The sequence below is a fragment of the Centropristis striata genome, chromosome 5 (genome assembly GCF_030273125.1).
Source record: "Centropristis striata isolate RG_2023a ecotype Rhode Island chromosome 5, C.striata_1.0, whole genome shotgun sequence".
In the NCBI taxonomy this organism is placed as follows: domain Eukaryota; kingdom Metazoa; phylum Chordata; class Actinopteri; order Perciformes; family Serranidae; genus Centropristis; species Centropristis striata.
Window position 1 is genome coordinate 30,935,799 of NC_081521.1, and position 15,973 is coordinate 30,951,771.

Genomic DNA, 15,973 nt, shown 5'->3' on the forward strand with positions numbered 1-15,973 from the left:
GAGGGGAAGACATGCAGCAAAGGGACCTCAGGTTGGATTCGAACCCAGGTCCGCTGCAGCAAGCACACGGTAAGCAAGCACATGGTAAGCGCTCTACCAGTGTGAGCCACCGGGACGTCCCCATAAGAGTTTAATTTAAGAGCTGACATCTAGCCATTTTCCATTGCTTTCTTGATAATGATTTTGGTTTTTATCAAGAAAACCATGGAAAATTGCTAGATATCAGCCATCTTTGTCCAAACAAATGTACCTTTAATTTTACCAGGCATTAAAATGAACAATAAATTGAAGAAAACAAGGGTTCTCTAATAATTTTTTCCATGACTGTATAAACATATTTTTTCTTACAACAAATTACAATTTTTATTTGTCATAAGTTGCTGCAAAAGATAAATTTTAGGCGCTGTTAGGCACCAGTTAGTATGTTTTAAAACATAAAACGAAACTTTTAAGATAGATGTTTTAATTTAGCGCCATATTGTGGTAAATCAATATTCAATTTGATATTTGCCTCAGGAAAGTTAGTGTGTTTTAACTGCTATGAGTAAGGGATCGATTCTGCAATAAATCTCTCATAAGTAAGGTAAACTGCAACAGTGTGAACACCTAGCGCTCTAAATCTTTCTATTTTTGAATGTTTATTTTCTCTTGAACAAGCCTCTGAAGCTAAGCAATCTATTTCAACATTTGCTCTCTGCAAACAGCCCCCATGAGTAACGGCAACCTGGCAGGCTGAAAGCTGTGCGACAGAGATAGGGGCGCCTGGTCAACAAGCAGGTTAATTGTGTGATAGGACCAGATGCTAATGCTGCACTGAACTCGACAATCACAGCTCGGCGGGACGCTCCCCTGTGGCTTCTGATTGGCCGCAGAACACAGCAATCAAGTCACATTTGACTCAACAGGAAAATAAATGGGCTCAGGCCAAAATGTATTGACTTTTGTAGCGAGTTTAATATTCCAACTTTTCTGGATAGATGACAACAGTGTTTGAACCGTTTGGAGGATTAAACGTTGCGCAGGGGAAGAGAGACTGCACTTTGATTAACTTCACACTTGTGAAGGCGATAACAGCTTTCTGAGAGCCTCTCCTGGGTGGATTATTGAGTGTGAGCGCTGGTACATTGTATGAACCCTCTGAAGTCCATTAGCAAACTCAAGTCATTACACAGTGAAACTGTGGGAACCCAAGATATAGAGTAAGCGTCTTCTGGGTGGCGAAAAATGAATTTAAAACCAGTTGATTTCTAATAAACCTCAATACAAATCAGTTAAAATGATTATCAATACATGTGATACCTGTTAGAAAACTGTAATAATATGCTTAAATTGATGTCCTTTAATAGGAATCATGAATTCACACACTCATTCAGAATTACTTATATCCTTCACTTAGTAATATGACAGTCTACAATACTCCATTACAAGTAAAAGTAATTTATAGAATTAGTATAGAAGAATGTATTGTCAGCAAAGGTACAGTTACTTATGAAAAATGCTTCTTTTGTTATATTATTATAGATTATTGTTCTGTTTTTATCACTGTATCTGTGGAGCCAGTGCTTGAAACTACTAACTATACTACTGTTGGTGGTGGGTTAGTAGTATAACACTTCATCATATCATCTTATATGTTGTTTTATGTAAAAAAGTATGTTACTAGAGGTGCAGTTTACATTACAAGTTTCCCTCTGAAATGTAATTTAGTAGAAGTATACAGTAAGTACAAACATGTCAAAATTGTTCTTTAATACAATACTTTAGTAAATATACTCAGTTACATCAAGCAGAAAAAATTAAAAGAGAATGGCAGGGGTTTAAAGGAAATTTACACAATAAGTTGTTTTATGGCAAAAACTGTAGGAATCACAAAAGTAATGAGTTGAAAATGCTAAATATCCGCAAAAAGAAACATCCGTTAGCTCAAAGGGACAAAGCTAGTTGCATCTTGCGCTACATCGATCTAGTCAGAGCTCTGAATTTTATTAAGATGATGGTTAGATTTGCACAGAAAAGTGTAAGGGGTACTTTAATGCTCATTACCCATACTGAATGTTGAATGTTTTGGGATGCATAGGCGTAATATCTCACAAACCTAAAGCCCTAACTTTCTGAGGCTCCCATCATATCAAATTGCTTTCGGATAATGCTTGATCACATGGTGTAAATGCACTCCAAACACATTTAGGACAGAAAATGATCTGAACACAATGTTTTCAGTCCACATACGAGAGCTACCAGCTTCTAACAGGTGCCGACGACACAGAGCACACAACTTTCAGTCCAGACGCAAAGAACATTTCCATGCAGAAAAAAGAGAAATAAAAAAGATTCACAGTGCAGCCTGGTGCCGTTGGTGCTCAGACGACAGCGCCTGATGCCGTTGGATGATGCACCTCCAGAACGTCCCAAAAGCTTTACTTCAAACAGCAGATCCCGGCAACATGTCTGTGGTGCGCTGTGGCTGCTGTGCGACTCTTCTGTGAGGAGGCAGCAGCAGCAGCAGCAGCCAGATGGTCGCCTCGCCTCTAAAACAGCTGAGAGCTGCAGCAGGAGGAGGCGGTAAAGAAGGAAACCGTGTACGGTTGTTTGAGCTGGACAGATCGATCCAATCATAATTTGAAGACTGAAGACAAATAATAATACCAGATGTAAATTAGAAATCATATCTTGGTACAATCTGGATACAAGACACATTGTGATGCCAGGTGTGAACAGGGCCTGAGTTTGCATTACTAGCTGTGATGTCTCACTGGTATCCTTCCAGGTGTCACGTTAGCTAGCCATAGTCGACAGATGTTGCAGTAATGAATGCAACATATGAATTAAGCTGTAAACTGGTTTCCTATAAGTTGCTTTTTCTTCTAAATAATTAATATAGTATATCCATATTTATACTTAAATTACATAATTTCCAAATGCTGCACATCGTGTGCTCTATGTTTGAGAAATAGAAAAAAACAATAGGTAAAAATTTTGGGAAATATTCTCATTTGCTAAAAAGGAGATAAGATCAACACTTTCTATCATTGTGCCCCTGGCCAAATATGGTCCCAGTAGGACGAAAAAATGTACTATGCTCATGAGGTGGATGGCCACATGGTGACATTGTTGTCACATCCAATAATGGTCCAGTCAGACCTCTCTCTCTCTCTTATAAATCAGGAAATAACCATAATAGCATTGCTAAGAATAGAGCAAATGCATGTGTCTTTGTCTTTACAAGAACATTTGACTGACAATGTATTTGGCTGTGATCAGTCCACATTATCCACATTATACTAGATTTTGGCATTTTACTTTCAGTTTATATGATGTATAAAGCTGTCGAATGCTAGCAAAATAGCTTAAAATATAATGTTTTGGTCATGACGTATTTCGACGTTGCATATATGTCCAAAAAGGACGTCCAGCTAACGTTCAACAATATTTATTTAACGTCTCAATGTCTGCAGGGATAGGACATGTTATTTGGTAAATTTAAAAGGTCCTGGTAGGTAGATTTTGTTACAGTTAGACTAAACCAGGCTAGCTGTAGCCATTTCCCTTTGATTCCAGTCTTTGTGCTGAGCTAAGATAAGCTAAATGGCTGCCGGCCTTACTGTATATTGATAGAGTGGTATCGATCGTCTCATCTCTCTCGAAGGTAAATAAGCGTAACATAAAATGCCCTACCTAACAAATTTAGGATTAACAAATGCTTTAATCCTCATCTCCTTTTGGAGCAGTTACTATCTGTTCAGAAATCACTGATGCATGAGCCAAGCTCGTTAAATTATGCGTGTGAGTAATGTTAAATATGTATTATTAAGCATTTCTGCTGCAAAATCTGTCCTTGTGGGTGCCTCCATCCTTCAGCTGTCACCGAGTTTGAACATTCTCGCCGTGACAGTTTCCTGGACAAGACATCTTTGTCGCTTATTTTGGCAAAACGGAGACAGGAGAAAAAAAAAATACACCTCCCCTCTCTAACAGACAGCCCTAAAATATTTGAACATATTTCCACTTGACAGTATATCTTGGCCTCGCAGGGTGGAGCTGTCAACCAGACTGAATGACTGAGCTGATAAACAACGGCAAGAGAAGGTGCATCCTCCCAGTCTTTTTGTATGTGCTGTTGCATTTGACGTAGTACCCAATTTTCAGTTCTTTCCGCTTAAGGCTGCTGAGTTCACATAATGGAGAAAAAAACGTATCCATTGTGTCTTTAAGGGTTCAGTCTCTTTTATCTTTATTGCCAACACAGCTGGGCGCGCTGAGTGCAGGTTTACTCTGGGATGAAATACAACTTTAAGTTAGCTGAAAGAAACATCCCAGTCCATCCCTGCTACTTTCAGAGTTTACTCACTATTTCAGTCGTTAAAACTTGTTTATTCACCCTATTTCTCTATAAATTAAAGCAATCAATAATGCCTAAGGAGTTTCCTAATATAAGCTTCACTACTGAAATGCTTTTTTGAGCCTCATTTGGAGAGTTTCTGCATAAATATAATAGCCTTTTTCTACCTCGGTGTGCTGTGAAAGTATAATGTTTTTCTCCACGGCCGCAAATTCCTCTTCACACCTCCGGCTGATCTGCTGCAGCCTAAACTCCTCTTCGCATGTGGTGGGGCTCTAGGATTTGGGGATCTGGGGGATTATGGGATTTTCTGATTGCTCTGAAAAAGACACCATGGGATACAGAAATCCAAAAATGGCTGAGGTACCCACATCAAGATTAGAGCGCATTATATCCCCCCTTAGGGAAAGAGGACAGGAAAGCCACTACTGACAGCTTTGAAACAAGTGTGCTCGGGAAACATTTACAATTTAAGGAGATTGTAGTAAAGTACAAAGCTGACTTTGTGCAGAAAGCAGTTGTGCAAAGTCTGTGCACTTTTCCAATTTCAGTTAATGTCATTGTCAGTTGTTTAAAGTGTACTTTTCCCAGTTTAATTTCCTCTGGAAATTGTAACCATTAATAACAAGTCGACTGCACATGATCCTCTTACACTTAAATGTTTGGGCTGAAATTGCTTTTGCACTTGCTGCAATTTATTCATTACCATCACTGCACAGTGTGTTTTCTATCTTTGGGTATTGAAGGGTGATAAACAATAGATATTAATTTGTCCCAAAAATTAGCATCCTAAGGAATATAAATCACAGAAAGTTTACTTCCAACTTTCCTTCTTGTCATAAATTGATGCTTGCCCACATTCACATGTTTTTTGCAGCTCATTTCTTTCCCCTGTGGAAATATCGGATGTCATGTGTGACAGGCAGAGAGCATGAGTAATTGTAGGCTACAGGGCACAGACGGCACCAGCACTCACAACCATCTTTAGACACTGGCCTTTAGGTAAATGAGGCCAGCAGTGCACGCCACAGCAGTCCTCTTATTGCCCTCCCAAGAGTTATGGATGAAAACAAAAATACTGCAACATGTCAAAAAACACAACTATACTGAATTATTATTATATTCACATGTTCAGTTTACAACAATAATGGCTGCAGTCTGTCAGAATTGACAGTCATTTTTAAAACAATGGGCTTTCTCTTTCACATACAAGTTAACAAATGCAGGCCGAAGAATGTTGTCAGCTCAAAAGACAACTGTGAACAAAAGCTAATGCTAAAACTCTGTAAGTTTGTCTCAAACTGCCTCAAACTAACTTTTTAAGGTTTTAAGATGATTCGCTGACATACAGTACGTAGGTTATATGATAACTATATTATATTCATGTATGTTGTGCTTAAAAGACTGAAGCTAAAGCAACCCAGGCAAAATAATAGAAATAAAGAAGCAGTATGGGTAGTGCTAGTGTTATTGTACAATCCCTTTTCCAAAAGAACACATTTTTAAAAAAGGAATGCATCAATTTCCACTTCAGTGTGTATATCCCAAAAAAAAACTAAAGTTTTCTGTGTTTGTGACGTATATTCAGTTGGAACTGTACAGTATATGTTATTTTCAAAGGATTAGCAAATGATCACACTGTTTTATTTATGCTTTAGGCTGGGGTCACACATTTGAGATAGGTGAGTGACCATTGCCTGATGGGGGATATGTGCAGCCATCACATGTTAGAAAAGAAAAGAAAGTGAATCTGATGAGTTCAAAGCCTCAAAATAATATGTACTTTTGTCAAAAGTACAATATTTATCTTTCAAATGTAGTGAAGAAAAAGTGATTAGCTTATTATATATACAGTATATACCCTAGATATACAGAAATATATAGTCAAAAAAAGTAGTCACGCTATCAAGTAAATGTAATTCGTCAGCGTCCAATGGAAGCTAGTTAGCAGAAAGTTAGTAAAGTTTACAGATGACGTTAAACCAGATAAACACTGTTGAACTCATTAGTCTTTTTTTAAAATGTATTTATTTAAATCAATGCCAATGTGGGAATGTCTGTTGGTAGGGATAATGAGTAATCAGATCCAGTGTATTCGATTTTTTCTTAAAACTGACATATTGGCTTTCTGATGCTTGATTTTTACAACAAGTCTTATCAATAAAAGAGGAATTACCTAACCCTTCCCCAGGATAATTTCGCAGACTCCCTTACATAACAACTAACTGTATTAAAACCTATATGGTGTTTTTCCATCACACCTCAGACTTCTGTAAAAGGTACTCAAAATCATTTTGACGTCTCTGTGACCTGTGTGTGTCGTCTTCAGTGGAACAGACTTCTACCAAAGATGAGTTCATTCATATCAGCAAACAGAGAGAGTGCATATTCTCTCTAATGACCGGGTTACTATGGAAACCAGGTTAGATTTGAAAGCGCTTGACGAAATAAAAAAAGAAAAAGTAAAGCCCTCGGGCTTCACTTTGCTCTTCGGCTCGACTTCAAAACAAACCTTGATTAAATTTGTGCACCCTGAGAAACACCTGATAATGTCCAGCCAAGCCCTGTTTTGGTGAGACAAGCAGCATGAATAAGAAACGTCAGTACTGAGTCAGACAGAGAACGCACTGAAACATGAGAGGTGGCAGCTTGGAGGGTACAGCCACCGGTTGCTTACTGCGGAGCTCGATGTGGTTCGCAGCTTCGTGGGAAAGGGTAAGCATGCTACAACATTTTTAGACCACCGAAGCATCCATGCAAGTCACCCGGCTCGGAGGTCAATATCTGAACGATTTTATTTCTAAAAACTGAATGTCTTTCTTTCACACAGCGGTGACTCACTTCCTTGCCCTTTGCACCTGGCCCTAAAAGCCACCTGGAGGAGCTTTACAGTTAGATTGAGTAAGCTTCCAAGGTATTGATTGTGAAAGGTGTTTTCAGCATGAAAGGAACAGAAAATACCCCTTTGATTGACTGCAGTATAGCAATAGTCCACTCTTTCATGGCGTGGGTGTGATCATTAATAGTGTGCTAAACCCGGAGGTCAGTCTAGTCTCACGCTGTCAGGTCCAGAGGGAGTAATACGTTCATACAGCTCTGCTCCATTACCCATCCGCTCGGAGAGGAAGAACAATGGCTTTTCAATCACTCTCTGTTTCTCTTACACTCCTGCCTCTCTCTTTCTGTCTCACTATCCCTGCATCATTAGCTCTCTGCATAAGAGAAAGTCTCGCCTGCTCAACACTAGAAGGTACAAAAAGGACTGAGAATTTAACACTTCTATTTTTGCAGTCATTATGGTAGAAATACTTACTGTACTCTAGGCCTTGCAGTGGGAGTCCTCTCTCATTAACCTTATCGTAAAGACAGATGTCAGCTGTTGTGACTACCCACCACAAGGTAAAAAAATATATATAAATACATTTTAAAAATCACAGTTTCTACTGTTATGTGACTCATTATGTCTGAAAGTCTGCTTGCACTTCTCTTTTTCTTTTTTTTCGTACTTTGATGAGAAGGTTTTCAGACTGCGAGGTTTACTTCACGCAAAGAAAGTGCAAATGAATGGTTGTTTCCATACACATGCAGGGAAAAGTTAGGACTTGGTTCACAGAGATAAGGAGTACCTGGCACCAATTCCCCAGTCGGAAACCACTATACCATTACAGAAGAAGGTGCAACAAGATGACACATTTAAAAGAGCGCTAGTTACTCAAATGATGAAAAACAATGTATTGGATTGAAATATGAAATTTCAGTTTGTTTTAGTGCTCTAGCCCTGTGCTTACTCCCTCTTGCCTTATCAAAGCGGCCCAAATTTAGCGCAGCGGACCCCAGGCAGTGATGGGTGTTACAGCGGGCTGGTGGCTGCAGCAGCGCTGGGTCTCAGCAGCAACAAGTTGCTTATCCATCAGGGAGTTGAGGCAGTCCAAGATTAACGATAAATGTTAGTTTGACTCACTGATTTGGGCCGTGTACTAATACAGTCAGCAGTTGGTTCTCAAGGCAGCGTGATCTCCTAAAAGTTACATTCCCATAAAACTAATCTGCATTGTTAATTACATTTTGAGGAAAACATATTTCCTCCTGAATTATGAAAAAGACATTTTCCCCATTAATAAGAGTTGCATTGTAAAAGAGACATCTGCAAAATCAGTGGATACATTATTTAAGTGTCACAATCGCCAGTGAAACGCCTTCTTTCACAATCTGAATTTGATCCAATTGGTCCGATAATATGTGGAAAGTCTAGAAGAGCTGCATGATTAAATTAGTTATCGCAATTCAATTTAGCTGGGACTTAGATTAGGTTAAGTTAGCTGGCTTGCCCAGCAGAAGTCTCTGGTGCGCTTGCTCTTCGGGCCCCACAGGGCAGGAGATGCATAGAGGATCCTCGTCATTTTATACATGGAAAACAAACTTGTTTGGCTTCATGAGTCACTAAGCAATCATCATGTTTCATTAAGTTTGCTTCAGTATCAAGTTAGTCAAGTGGTGGTTGTCTGTTTATTCAAGGACACGTTGCAACACAGGAACTGCTAATAGCTTTTTCCTATTTTATACTTTTAATAGGGAAAACTGCCCAAAATGTAAACAGAATATATAGGCTAGCATACTGTGGCTCACAGCACAACTCACTGACTTTATAGCAACATTATACTTCCTGCTGCCATCCCCAAAAGCATTGTGGTTCCAAAAGTTATGGCATTATTATCTACCAAACAAATAAAGACAAAGAACTGTCTTCATTTTGTCTGTAGGGGCCCCACACTGTCAGACTTTGCTTTAGTGGATATTGTACTTTGAAGGGTGCTGCTGCAGTGGAAAAAAGTAAAACAAGTCAAAGTTTCATACTCAAATATACATTTTTGACCTGTCAACGTGTTCTGTAGCGAAAGATTGTCACCACAGGCGTCCGTATTTCAGTTCCACAGCGCAGGATCTGCTTCAATTTGCCGTGACGGCGGATGAAGACTCTGCGAGCGACAGTCCAGTCAAGACGAAGCTTTGTGGGGAGCTGTGTGAAATTTCAGATGACATGGAGAGGCCAGGGCTGTGGACAGCTGAGAAATCCTCCTCAGGCATAAATCCTCCAGACTTGAAATCCTGTCCACCGCTTGGCTAAGCTATAAATTCTTCTTAGTGGACACTCTATTTAGTTTGATTTTTAACATGAAAGCTCTTAATTTGGGAGGAAAAGGTGGTAAATGTTAGTCTTTGTAAGCTTATGGTAAACTAAGGATAGTTTAGACATGAAAGCATTAAAAGTGCCATTTGAAATCAAAGACCAGAGGTGGAATTATACTTCTGCCTCTCTACTAATCGTACTTTTTACTCCACTTCAATTATTTGGCAGCTACAGTGAGTGATTACTTCAACGATTTTACACACAAAACATGTGGTGACTTTATAGAATATGATACATGGCTACAGGTTAAACAATTCACTTTGAAACTACAAAATTTTAGCTGTAAAATAGTTCAAATTAGTGTATCCTTGAACTGCTACAAAATATACCAATATCTTCATAAACTACTTTTACTTTTTTCCCCCTATGGAATTAGCACTTAGACCCTTTGCCTAAGGAAAAGTAGCATATATATACCATAACTATAGCAATGTTAAAAAAGCAGCAAAAGTACTCATGCATCAATGTGTAAGCAGAGTTTTACTGCTACACCTACTTTATATAGGTAGTTTCCAGGCAGTGGTTCCTAACCAGGGGGGTCACACCCCTGTAAAGGATCGCGAGATAAATTTGGGGTTGGATAAATTATTCACGTGGAAGTGAAGAAGAAGTTCTTCTCCACACATTTGTATTCATATTTGTGGATTTTGTCTTCTTTTTGTCTGAAATATTCGATAGTTTTATCTTTTGGGGCCTTAAACAGTTCAGTTTGCTCAGTGTGGTGGCTCTGGCCATCCCCATCTTGACTGTCCCTGATTTCCCCTAGCAAATCCAAAACCAGGCAAAGAGGTGGAGCGTGGGGGGAGCTGGTTGGTTCTACATCAACCAGCCAGAGCTAGAAGAAGGGCAGGAAGGCGGGCAAGACCATAGAGATAAAACAGCAGCTAGGAGTGTCGAAGACAATACTGAGAAAAGTCAAAGATAAGTAGATGAAAAACAAAGAAAGCAATCGATGGTGAAACAAACAAGGTGTTTACCTGCAGGCATACATTAGAAGCATTTGTCAACAAGGGTTTGTGAAATTACCCTCATTGCCAGAGGAGCATTGATAAAAGTTTTAGGTTTAAGTAAAGCATTTGAATACTTTTCTGATTTTCCATGTAAATAATAAGTCTTCTCGATAAACCTAACCACACCTGCAAGTTTTGGCGCTTGTCCATGCTCATATTTTGCTGAAGTGTGGAAAGGTTGAGCCGGGTAAATATTAGAGAGAGTTAATTCAATGTGCCTTGAAGCGGCTTCCTGCTATCTCTGGAGTGTTATGTGGAGACGGGAGTTCAGGGAGCCTCTGAGAGGCCACAGAATCGCTCTTCAGTGTGAGTTATTGTAGATAAATCCGAGCAATCACGATGTGTGCAAAAGAAACACTCCAGCGAAATTGAGAGAATTGAATTGAATCAGGACCAGGAAGCGTGGAAAAAACATTCCAAATATCAGGTGGAGAAATACAATTACTTTAAATCAAGAAAGGAGGGACTCTGGCAAATGTCCTAAAAGGCAAAAGCCAGAGATATAGCATTGTATGTTTCTGCATTTGTTCTTTTTCCTTCAGTCCCCGTGAATCCTTGCAGAGTGCTTGTCAGCATTCTTGGTGCGTCTCCAGGTCTTTGTATGCCGCTTGTTCCCTGGGAAGCACATTCAAAATGCTGGAGAATAAATGAGTTTCAGTGTGCCCAGCTCCTCTTATCTGTTTCATGGTAAAAAAAAATAAAAAAAATAAAAAAATAAAAACCATGACACCCTCTATTCCTATGATTATTCATTTTCTTTAAAATTCAAATACATTATATGTTGTTGTTTTTTTGTCATTTGTCAGACTATAATTATTTTTACCTCTGATGTACCTTTGTATGTGTATATATGCATGAGTGCATTCCCATACATTTGAATTTTGTTTACATTAATATTCTTTCCTTACCCCTTGGCTGAACTGGAGACTAATGGAGGTTACTTTAATATTTATGAAGCACATCTCCTAGTGTACTTGGCTTGCGGTCCATAGTCTTATATAAAAACCTCTGATATAGCACCAGAAGAATCATGTCCTAATAGACTCTCTCTCTCTCTCTCTCTCTCTTTCTCTCCTCTCTCACCCTTGTAATCACCATCTGTTTGTCCATATTGTGTGATCCTCTGTTTCTGGTCCCCGTGGCTCGTCACCAGACGCTTCTTTTGGCCTCCTGCTCTGTGTGTTTGTGGTCTGCGGCCTGGCTCTGTTGGGCCTTCTTACATTCATCTCCTGGAAGCTGTGCTGTGTGCCTTGGCGAGCTAAGGCCCATTTCCCCGGTCCGTCCCTTACTGCGCCCTGTGACCTAGAGGACTGCCCAATCCAGCCGCCTCTCCTTCTGCCTAGTCCCCAGCAGCCACTGGTCACCATGGCGACAGAGAAGGTGAAGGACCCCATGGGTTCGATGGGTTTCCTGGAGGCGGCAGTGAAGATAAGCCATACATCTCCCGACATCCCCACCGATGTGCAGCTCTCCATGAGGGAGCACTTCCTGCGCCGCACGCAACGCATGCAGAGGCAAACCACTGAGCCGGCTTCCTCCACTAGGTTAGTCATATATATAGATTGTGCGATGTGGTTATTCATGTGTTAAGATGCTTAGGGATACATACAAGCATGGATGCATGCACACATGGGCGGATTTTAAGACTTAAACTCGTGTTGTGTAATGCTCCCCTAATGAGGGTTGAAATGTTCCATCTAAGCAATTTGGTATCTACAAAAGTTAATTATAATAAATACTGTAGGTCCTGTTGCCTCAGAGGCATCTCTTTGTAAGTCATAATGGTAAGGCTAATTATATGTGACGGCTTCTTCATGAGAATAAATGGAAAGAGAGGAGAAAAAAACACTTTGCTGAAGTAATACTAGCAGAGCTGCACGTTCTCACCATGTTAATAAGTGGACATCAGTACATTCTGCTTATTATGCAACTAGATTTTTAAAAGCACATCTACTTATCCTTCCACTAAAGCAGCAAAAATCTCCATTTAGGGTCCTGACACAGCAAACCACTGGTCACCCCTAGGCCCTTTCACGCTCATTAGGCTGTCACTTGCTTTCTTTGTTGTTGTCATTTCATACATTTATATTTCACCTACATCTTTTATTGTGTTTTCCTATTCCACACACAAAAGACTAGACAATCCCAAAGCAAAGCAAAGAAAAGCCAAAGTAAACAGTGCTGGATGCAAATCAGACATATTCTCAAATTGGTATTCCACACATGAAACAACGCTGACAGTGGCATGAGAGTAGCAGGCTATCATAGCTTTCTATGATAATTGTCTCATGCATTTTTAAAAAACAATATAAATACAGGCCACAGGCCACTGGTTATTTCCTTTCACTCAGGAAATAACTCGACTAGCCGTTGGCTGTTGTCTTTAATGAATTGCAACTTACAAAGAGGACGTGAGTTGACATGAGGTGACACAATCCGTCAGCTTTGGTTGCCACTACTTGTTTGAGGTCAGCTTGGTGTGTCAGGTCCCTTGCATTCAAAAGCTCCCTTGAATTCAAAACCTCTGTGTTTTGAGTTTTCCTGCTCATCTTCACTATAGCCCTTCAACAGAAGCCAGAAGCCATTCCCTGTCAGTCACTGTCTCTTTGTTTCTTCCTTCCTGTCTTTTCTGTCCCTGCAGGCACAATTCATTTAAAAGACACCTGCCCAGGCAGATGCAGGTAGGAAGCCTAGACCTGGGAAATGACTACATGGTGGACAATGAAGAAAAGCCCACCAGCATTGGCCGCATCCAGCCAGAGCTCTACCAACAGAAGACCCTGGAGTCAGAGGATTCGTCCAAGAACGGCAGCAGCAAAAACTGTGGCAGGATAAACTTCTCTCTCAAGTACGACTACGAAAACGAGGCCCTCATAGTCAACATCATCAAGGCAGCAGACCTACCTGCCAAAGACTTATGCGGCACATCCGACCCTTATGTGAAGGTTTACCTGCTGCCCGACCGCAAGAAGTTCCAGACTCGCGTCCACCGGAAGACGCTCAACCCCACATTCAGTGAGAGCTTCCAGTTTCCTGTGCCTTACGAGGAGCTGGCAGTCAGGAAGCTCCATATGAGCGTCTTTGACTTCGACCGGTTTTCAAGGCATGATATGATCGGGGAGGTGGTGCTGGACAACTTGTTTGAGACATCAGACCTCTCCAGGGAGACGAACATATGGAGGGACATCCAATATGCCACCAGTGTAAGAATTTATTGGCTCCTTTTTCTGTTTCTTCTAGATTCAATGTCAATTGATTGATTGTATAGAGACACTTATATTGAATATGTCTAGTGAGTTCAAGTATTCATTACAATCTATGTGGGTTACATGGACTCATAGCTACTAATAGGCACATTGAGGTTATGTCTACTGGAGATTTTCTGAAAATCTCAGGGGAGGGTTAAACCGGCTGCACACTGTACATATTAGACCCCCTGACTAATTTTGGACCATTTTCTTGGACGATATGATGGAGTTCTTGCCAATCACAAGTTTTAGTTGTCTGTTCTGCTCCAGTCAGCTTTTTTTTAATACTAGTGGAGTAATATTTCACATGTTGTAATGGAACCTGCAGTCTTTGACTGAGACTCCTCTGATATAAAACTGATATTTGCTGCAGAACAGATACGCCAGATTGAATCTTCAAGGCCTCTGCAGCTCCATATTTTCCTTTATTTCTTATGACTTTCCCTTTATTGTATAATTGAAAGAAAGAATGCTGACTTTGTTGTTTATCTTATTTGATAAAACTTATCAGAAATGTCCTCAGACAAACCCGACTGGAGGTTCCATGCTTATGTTCTGTGTGAGCTCCATGTCGTGGCCAGTCAATTAATATGTAGGGTTTGAGCATAAAGTTGCATTTTCACACTTATGTCTAAAAACGACGATACGGACAGCATGTTATATATTTACTTGAGTTATCCGTGTCCATTGCCTGTGTGTCATATGTCCTTTGTGTTGCTGTCATGAATTCACATTTTTTTCTCCAGTTTTAAGCCACATTTTTACAGCACACTTTTTTTAGTTTTTGGTGGTTTTTAACTATACATTATAACCAGATGAAAGGTTTTAGTCGTCCAACATTTGGATCTTAATTTATCAGAGGAACAAGCCAAGCAAGCATTAGCAGCAGCAGCTCAACTTTACCTCCTCTGCCAGCATGGCGAACAGCAGCAGAGAAACACAAATGTCTAACATGTAACTGATTTATTCAGTAATATTACCTACAGCTGCAACAATTATTAGATTAATCGAACAATAATCGATTATTAAATTAATCGTCAACTATTTTGATAATCGAATAATGGGTTTGAGCAGTTTTTTAAAGACAGTGGCCCTCATTTATCAAACGAGCGTACGTCAGAAAGTGAGCGTAAAGTGGGCGTAAGATGATTTCTACGCAAGCCTCGGCATTTATCAATTTGGACGTGAGCGGACGGTACGATCAGATCTCACATCTGCTCTCAGCTCGTGTACGCAAATTTGAGTCAGCGTGACGTCCACACGTCTGAGTCGGAGAATTGATCTTAGACTATTGTATCGATGCCTGGAGCTGATAAAACTCTGTGGTGTTTTGATTTTTAATAGTGACAAAGCTAAACATGTTTAGACTACATAGTTTATCATTAAAACATAATCCAAAAATAAATACACCCTGCGATCGTGAAATTCTTTAAACAGAATACTAGCAGAGGATATTAAATGTTGTTGTCTTCTGCTGTTTACTGTTATTATTATTATTATTATTATTATTATTATCCAGCTCCGACACCGGAGCGTCAGCATCTCCTTCACCACCGGTGGTGCCCGAATAGAAACATTTCCAATCAGCGCTGCCACACGCTCCTCTCACTAGGACATCATTATTAAATTATTATTACATTACACATTATACATTATTAAATGTAAAGAGGTCAATAATATCTCTCCATCATAATAATAGCAATATTCGGATATTATATAGATTATTAGGCTTTATATATCACGATGTAATTACTCAAACCTCGCCGGGAGTTTAATAGTCCGCTACTCTGCTGACAGCACCACTGATTTCCTTCCTTTTCACTTTTTATGCTGCCAAACAAAACTAGTTTGTTGTTTTGCAGCTGTTGGACGTCAGCGTTTCACTTCCTCTGAGAAATTCCTCTTCTTTTTGAATTAAATTAAAACAATAAACATTGTTTACCTCCTTCAACCAAAAAGCTGAAAACTTCTAAGTCCGTGCTCCAAATGTAAAATATTCACTGAACTTTTATTTCATAAACCTCCGTCGCTGCATATTTCTTTAATATGTCTATATTATTTATTATGCCCCTTTTGTTAATTGTAACGGTGCACTTTGCTAATAAAGCTGAGTTTAAAGGGTGAAAAAAACCTCTTTTTGGCCGTATTGCGCCCTTCGGTGTCGTAAACTCTGAAGGCGAGTCTTCTG

The 15,973-nt window shown here is 39.8% G+C and overlaps 1 protein-coding gene and 1 long non-coding RNA gene across 2 annotated transcripts in view; one reads left to right on the plus strand and one right to left on the minus strand.

Annotated features, from left to right (window-relative positions):
• Window positions 1-15,973, plus strand: part of syt6a (synaptotagmin VIa) — a 72,571-nt gene that overhangs the window by 40,465 nt on the left and 16,133 nt on the right. Inside the window, exons 2-3 of the mRNA XM_059333011.1 lie at window positions 11,691-12,081; window positions 13,179-13,740. Of these exons, the coding sequence (XP_059188994.1) occupies window positions 11,691-12,081; window positions 13,179-13,740 (953 nt within the window). The remainder of the gene's footprint in view (window positions 1-11,690; window positions 12,082-13,178; window positions 13,741-15,973) is intronic.
• LOC131971509 (uncharacterized) overlaps window positions 2,505-15,973 on the minus strand; it is a 28,673-nt gene continuing 15,204 nt past the window's right edge. Inside the window, exon 3 of the long non-coding RNA XR_009394392.1 lies at window positions 2,505-2,626. This is a non-coding gene — a long non-coding RNA (uncharacterized LOC131971509). The remainder of the gene's footprint in view (window positions 2,627-15,973) is intronic.